Below are 7,527 nucleotides of genomic sequence, written 5' to 3' on the forward strand. Positions count from 1 at the left end.
TCACTAGGTCCCCCCGTGTGGTTCTGGGATTTTTGCTCACCGTTCTTGTGAGATCTTGCGTGGAGCCCCAGATCGAGGGAGATTATCTGTGGTCTTGTATGTCTTCCATTTCCTAATAATTGCTCCCACAGTTGATTTCTTCAAACCAAGCTGCTTACCTATTGCAGATTCAGTCTTCCCAGCCTGGTGCAGGTCTACAATTTTGTTTCTGCTGTCCATTGACAGCTCTTTGGTCTTGGCCATAGTGGAGTTTGGAGTGTGACTGTTTGAGGTTGTGGGCAGGTGTCTTTTATACTGATAACAAGTTCAAACAGGTGCCACTAATACAGGTAACGAGTGGAGGACAGAGGAGCCTCTTAAAGAAGAAGTTACAGGTCTGTGAGACAGAAATCTTGCTTGTTTGTAGGTGACCTAATACTTATTTTCCCACCATAATCTGCAAATAAATTCATTAAAAATCCTACAATGAAAATTACAGGCCTCTCTCATCTTTTTAAGTGATAGAACTTGCACAATTGGTGGCTGACTAAATACTTTTTTCCCCCACTGTAACTATTGTTAGTGTTATTAGCAGTGGGGGGAAAAGTACCCAATTTCATACTTCAGCAAAAGTAAAGATACTTAATAGGAAATGACTCAAGTAAAAGCCACCCAGTAAAGTACTACTTGAGTAAAAGTCTAAAAGTATTTGGTTTTAAATATACTAAAGTATTAAAAGTATACTGAACAAAAATATAAAAGCAACAAGTGTTAGTCCCATGTTTCATGAACTGAAATAACAGATCCCAAAAATGTTCCATATGCACAAAAAGCTTTTCTCTCAAATGATGTGCACAAATGTGTTTACATTGCTGTTAGTGAGCATTTATCCTTTTCCAACAATCTATCCACCTGACAGCTGTGGCATTTCGAGAAGCTGATTAAACCACATGATTATTACACAGGTGCACCTTGTGCTGGGGACATTAAAAGGCCAATCTAAAAAATTTGCAGTTTTGAGGGAGTGTGCAATTGGCATGCTGACTGCAGGAATATCTACCAGACCTGATGCTATTCTCCAGTCATGTGAAATCCATAGATTAGGGCCTAATGAATTTATTTCAATTAAGTGAGTTCCTTCTATGAACTGTAACTCAGTAAACAATCTTTGAAATGTTTTGTTCAGTATAAATGTTATTGCAAAAATATATATCAAAAGTAAAATTTTAAATCCTTTCACATTCTTTATATTAAGCAAACCAGACGGCATGATTTTCTTTTGTTTTATGGATAACCAGAGGCACACTCCAACATAATGACATTGTTTACAAACAAATCATTTGTGTTTAGTGAGTCAGCCAGATCAGAGGCACAAATCAAATCAAATTTTATTTGTCACATACACATGGTTAGCAGATGTTAATGCGAGTGTAGCAAAATGCTTGTGCTTCTAGTTCCGACAATGCAGTAATAACCAACAAGTAATCTAGCTAACAATTCCAAAACTACTACCTTATAGACACAAGTGTAAGGGGATAAAGAATATGTACATAAAGATATATTAATGAGTGATGGTACAGAGCGGCATAGGCAAGATACAGTAGATGGTATTGAGTACAGTATATACATATGAGATGAGTATGTAAACAAAGTGGCATAGTTAAAGTGGCTAGTGATACATGTATTACATAAAGATGCAGTAGATGATATAGAGTACAGTATATACGTATACATATGAGATGAATGATGTAGGGTATGTAAACATTATATTAGGTAGCATTGTTTAAAGTGGCTAGTGATATATTTTACATCATTTACCATCAATTCCCATTATTAAAGTGGCTGGAGTTGAGTCAATGTGTTGGCAGCAGCCACTCAATATTAGTGGTGGCAGTTTAACAGTCTGATGGCCTTGAGATAGAAGCTGTTTTTCAGTCTCTCGGTCCCAGCTTTGATGCACCTGTACTGACCTTGCCTTCTGGATGATAGCGGGGTGAACAGGCAGTGGCTCGGGTGGTTGTTGTCCTTGATGATCTTTATGGCCATCCTGTGACATCGGGTGGTGTAGGTGTCCTGGAGGGCAGGTAGTTTGCCCCCGGTGATGCGTTGTGCAGACCTCACTACCCACTGGAGAGCCTTACGGTTGTGGGCGGAGCAGTTGCCGTACCAGGCGGTGATACAGCCCGACAGGATGCTCTCGATTGTGCATCTGTAGAAGTTTGTGAGCGCTTTTGGTGACAAGCCTCCATCAGCCTCCTCCTTCTTCACGATGCTGTCTGTGTGGGTGGACCAATTCAGTTTGTCTGTGATGTGTACGCCGAGGAACTTAAAACTTACTACCCTCTCCACTACTGTTCCATCGATGTGGATAGGGGGGTGTTCCCTCTGCTGTTTCCTGAAGTCCACAATCACCTCCTTAGTTTTGTTGATGTTGAGTGTGAGGTTATTTTCCTGACACCACACTCCGAGGGCCCTCACCTCCTCCATTAGCAGTAGGGATGACCATGGATGTTCTCTTGGTAAGTACTTGAATTGGACCATTGTCCTGTCCTGCTAAGCATTCGAAATGTAACGAGTACTTTTGGGTGTCGGGGAAAATGTATGGAGTAAAAATGACATTATTTTCTTTAGGAATGTAGTGGAGTAAAAATGACATTATTTTCTTTAGGAATGTATGGAGTAAAAATGACATTATTTTCTTTAGGAATGTAGCGGAGTAAAATTTGTCAAAAATATACATAGTAAAGTACAGATGGCCCCAAAAAACGACTTAAGTAGTACTTTAAAGTATTTTTACTTAATTACTTTACACTACTGCTTATTAGGCATATTTTCTCGTCCACCTACCCGCCATTTTTTCGAAAGGCAACTTCCGGATCTCCCAACTTCCTATTAACTAGCTACGTCACTTCTGTGTATACAGTTTGTAAACAATGCCAGAACAAAGATGGATTCATCAAGAGGTTTAATCTAAAAATATAGTCAGATCGAATAACCAAATAGCACATATTGAAATCGGTGTCTTTTACAGTTCGCTGACTTAGGTATTGGTATAATTAGAGACAGCATTTACATGTCGTTGTTTCGAGCGATATTGACTTTTATTTCTAAGTTACACAGCGATTAGAATTGTTTTTCTGCATCGACGTTGGAGGGCTGTTGTTCATTCCTACTCGCTAGCTACCCAGCAGGCTAGCTAAAAATACTACTTATTAGCAAGACACGTAAAAATATTTGTTTTTGTTGCTTATCTTTGCTGTCCTGTTCGCTAGCTGTCCTGTTCGTAGTGGGGATTGTGTGTGCTGGTCCAGTTCAATGGGGAACTGTTTGTCTTCGCAAGGCGCCGACGACTTGTCTCTCCTCAACGAGTCCCAGGAAGCCAGTGTTCCAGGGGAGCCCCCACCGCCTTACCAGGTAAATTCAGGGGGAGATGGATCACATCTATACCGGGGATTCATTGATAACAATGTCAACTAACTGTCCACGTTGTTAAGTTAGCCTAGTGGTATGTTGCATTGGCTGTGTTTTGTATCTTGTTGCTCATTTCGTATTCTGTCAGAAGTTTAGGGTTCACTAGTAAGCTATAACTGTCATGTGAAAAATTCTAGCATGATTTAGCTTACTAACACCTATAAAGGCTTTCTGTCCATTTCCCCATCAAGTCAATGGTATAAAATCTGACTGAGATAGTAGAGGATCCACATGTAGTTTTGGGGGGGTCCAGAGACCCCCCGATGACTGTATCATGGGTTACCCTGTACCCCTCTCCCCACATTCCATACAGGAGCGTGTCCAGGCGCCAGTGTACCACCCCACCCCCAGTCAGACGTGCCTGGCCAGCCAGCTGACAGAGGAGGAGCAGGTCCGTATCGCCCAGCGGATTGGCCTCATCCACCACCTCCCCAGAGGCATCTTCGACCCCGGCTCTGAGCCCTCTGACAAGAAAGTCAAAGAGTATGTATTTTTCTGCCCTGTGACCAACCATATAATTTTCTTGTAGCTCAACCAATTTAGACACAAATTTACTAGCAATGTCCTATTTCTAGCCACATTATCTTGAGCAATGGCCCAGAAGGATATTAGTGGGTCCTCACCTCATCCATTACCAAGTGTATGTAAGTTAGCTGTAGGCCTCTTATTATTTGAAACCAAATTTAGACTAAATGCTATCTGTCATGTCGTGCGCCTCACTCTCTCCAGGTGTGCGATCTGCATGAATGACTTTGAGTACGGCGACCCCATCCGGTTCCTTCCCTGCCTGCACATCTACCACGAGGACTGCATCGACACCTGGCTGATGAGGTCCTTCACCTGTCCTTCCTGTATGGAGCCTGTGGATGCCGCCCTGCTCTCCTCCTATGAGACCAACTGAACTGGTCTCAAAGGAGACCAGTTCACTCATCTGAGCAGTCTCTGGCTGGGTCCTGTTCATTAGGCCAAACAGAAGAAAACTGATTAAAACAGGGAGTAACTTGACCTGGACTTGTCCAATAAGAAGTGCTTGTTCAATTTTTTTTCAGTTGCAAAACTATTCCCTATTTAATGTACTACTTTTCACCAGAGCCTTATAGGCCCTGATCCAAAGTAGTGCATTAAATAGGGAATAGGGTGCACACAATCCTAGAAACTTCCCCTCTAACAGAGGTGCCAAACGCCCTTACACATCACCTCTTTAACCTGGATGTTCTGTCCTAGTCACACATCCCTGGGAGGAGTGATGGGTTGTATCAAAATATATATATTTTTTAAATGTAACCTTTATTTAACTAGTGAAGTCGGTTAAGAACAAATTCTTATTTACAATGACAGCCTACACCGGCCAAACTCGGACGGCGCTGGGCCAATTGTGTGCCGCCCTATGGGGACAGCCAATTGTGATACAGTCTGGATTTGAACCAGGTGGTCTGTAGTGACGCCTCTAGCACTGAGATGCAGTGTCTTAGACCACTGCGCCACTTGGAAGCTCCATATGTAGGGCGTACCACACTGAGTGTGTTGAAAGTGGGGTGTTCTACTCTGTATTGGGGCTTTTGGAATTAGGAACGTCTGTCTCTTTCGCCTTTTCAGACTTGTTTTCAAATACATCTTAAGTGAAGTGAAGGATATAGATGGAGATCTTTAGAAGTCATGATGAGCGATATTATTGACAACTGATTTCACCTTTGGATGATCTGAGGGTGGTAGACTAGAGATTGGCCCATTAGTTTAGTTTATGTAGGCTGGTCTTGGATCTGTTAGTGCAACTGATGGCACAAACAGATCTATATCTTTGTTTATGTGGTTGGTTTATTTGAATTCCCTTTTCAATCATCCCCCTCCAGACTAAAATGTGCAATATGATGTGAGGAAGTGCTAGAATTGCACCGTTCTGATTGGTCAAAAGAAGGTGACCCCCGACCTTAACACTGCTGTCTCGGCCAATTAGCTTTAAGACGGGTATGGCCTTGAATGTCTCTCAAAAAAGCACAGGGCTCTTGACTAGGATGCAAACATTTTTCTCATTAAATGGCAATCATAGAGAGAGAAAAAAGTTCACAAAGTAATGAGATATGAGAATAAGCTATGAGGTCTCCATCCCATGCCGGTCTAGTAGGTTACCTCATGACTTACTACTGGCCTCATACCTTTATTGGAGATGTTGGATTTGTATGTATGTTGTTTTACAGGGTGGGTTGTTGTAGCTGTTAGTCCAGATCTATTTGTGCTGTCTTGCCAAGGTGGCCAGCCTTACTGGGCTAGCTCTTAGTACCTTAAACTGCATTTTCACCTTGGATCTTTTTCCTTACAAAGCTTTGCCTTGACTGTGTGCTGTCTTACTCTTATGAGATCATGGCTTGTTGTTGTTCATTCTTATGTTTACTGTTAGTGAGTGACTTTTGCGTCCAAAATGGCAAACTAATCCCTATATAATGCACTACTTTTGAGCAAAGCACGATGCAGGAACTGGTCAAGAGCAGTGCACTATGTAGGGATTAGGGTGCCATTTTGGACGTGGCCCAAAATGCTGTGCCATTATCTATCCCCGAATTCTATGCACCTTGGGATCTCCTCTGGTACCGTGTAGGTCTGGGACTGTATTCACAAAGAGTCTTAGAGCAGGAGACCGTTTTGCCTTTTGGATCATAGTTATATGGACTCCTAGTCTTTGTGACGACAGGCCTTGAATCAGGACAGAGGAAATATATTTTGTTCTCCTTTTCCCTCTTCCTTCTTCTATTTCTCCTACTACTCACTCTATTGTCTCTTTGAATAACTTTATTGTAGAAGTGTTTGACAAGAGAGAAAGAGAATGAATACGTGTCAAAATATAATTTACACTGTTTTGGATACTTTGTGTAAAGGTTGTATCTAGAGTGTTTTTTCCAATGTTGTCAGAAAATGTGTTTGTGAATATAGATCTGTTTTTTTTTGTATTGTAGTGATGATCTATTCTACATGATTGAATTCCAGAGGCTTTTTAAACTGTTTTGTCGATTGATTATTGGACTAAAATGAATAGGAAACTCTTATTGATTGACTGTGGTTTGATACTAACAAAGTAAGGACAAGTGAGAGAGGGTACAGACTCAAACTGAGGAGAATAGAACGGATTGTGAGTTGAACCCATTCTGAATGTAACTATCTGATCGTGGACATTACTGTGATGAAGTCAAAACCAGGAGCGTATTTGAAATGTACCCTCGTCACCAACTCTCTTCAGGTGAAAGTGGGGACAGTATGGCTGCTATTCAGTTCAGTCCTAGACCTATGCCCTTTTAGGTGAAAGTGAGCCAACTCCTGTGAAGTACAATCATTTCTGATACTCGTGTCATTGTTTTAGTGCTCCTTGAAGCCGGAGATGGAGAGTGTGTCTACTGAAAGAAGAATATGATTAGTCAGACTGTTCCTGGCTGCTGTTTCTGGGTTTTGTAATGTGTGTGTGCAATGAGGGCTCAGCTTTTAGGAAAAACTACAATAAAAAGTGGATGCCAAATCTAACCTTCTTCATATATGGCTTCTTATTACCATATTCTAATTTTGTATCTGTTTCATCATAGTTGTTACATTGTTTTAGCAATTTGTAATAATGATTTGCAAGTGCACCATCTTTGGCATAACAGGTTAGCTAGATTTAGGTGTCTTGTGATTCCAGTGTATCCCACCCACAGGATGCTTTCACCATCATAGTCCACCTATCTATCGTCCGCTACAGTGAGGTCATCAAGAAAGAAGACCCTATTTAGATGTTTTTTTGCCTGCTAAGAATGGAAGAGGGATGACCTCAATGATGACACAGAGGTCTTCTGTCCCCTGCTAGACAAGGACCACCTCAATGATGAAACAGAGGTATTCTGTCCCCTGCTAGACAAGGGCCCTGGCCATGTTCAGGGAGCAAATAAGGAGGGTTTCTTTATGTCATCTTAAGAGTCCTATCTCCTAATACACTCAGCAAAAAAATAAACATCCTCTAACTGTCAACTGAGTTTATTTTCAGCAAATGTGTAAATATTTGTATGAACATAAGATTCAACAACTGAGACATAAACTGAACAAGTTCCACAGACATGT

General features: G+C 41.4%; 1 protein-coding gene across 1 annotated transcript; it reads left to right on the forward strand.

The window, feature by feature from the left end:
* Positions 1 to 2,916: 2,916 nt before the first annotated feature.
* LOC139402016 (RING finger protein 11-like) lies at positions 2,917 to 6,957 on the forward strand. Its single transcript, XM_071146063.1, has 4 exons — positions 2,917 to 3,163; positions 3,215 to 3,393; positions 3,764 to 3,933; positions 4,180 to 6,957. Exons 2-4 carry the CDS (start codon positions 3,295 to 3,297, stop codon positions 4,349 to 4,351), a joined length of 441 nt encoding a protein of 146 aa, XP_071002164.1. The 5' UTR covers positions 2,917 to 3,163; positions 3,215 to 3,294; the 3' UTR covers positions 4,352 to 6,957.
* Positions 6,958 to 7,527: the final 570 nt, after the last annotated feature.

Source organism: Oncorhynchus clarkii, unplaced genomic scaffold, assembly GCF_045791955.1.
Source record: "Oncorhynchus clarkii lewisi isolate Uvic-CL-2024 unplaced genomic scaffold, UVic_Ocla_1.0 unplaced_contig_4449_pilon_pilon, whole genome shotgun sequence".
Lineage (NCBI taxonomy): Eukaryota > Metazoa > Chordata > Actinopteri > Salmoniformes > Salmonidae > Oncorhynchus > Oncorhynchus clarkii.

Excerpts from the sequence above, each read along its gene's own strand:
- LOC139402016 (XM_071146063.1), top strand. The coding sequence starts at position 3,295 with ATGGGGAACTGTTTGTCTTCGCAAGGCGCCGACGACTTGTCTCTCCTC. Across the intron at positions 3,394-3,763 it reads AGCCCCCACCGCCTTACCAG|GAGCGTGTCCAGGCGCCAGT; the intron begins GTAAATTCAGGG and ends CATTCCATACAG. Across the intron at positions 3,934-4,179 it reads TCTGACAAGAAAGTCAAAGA|GTGTGCGATCTGCATGAATG; the intron begins GTATGTATTTTT and ends CACTCTCTCCAG.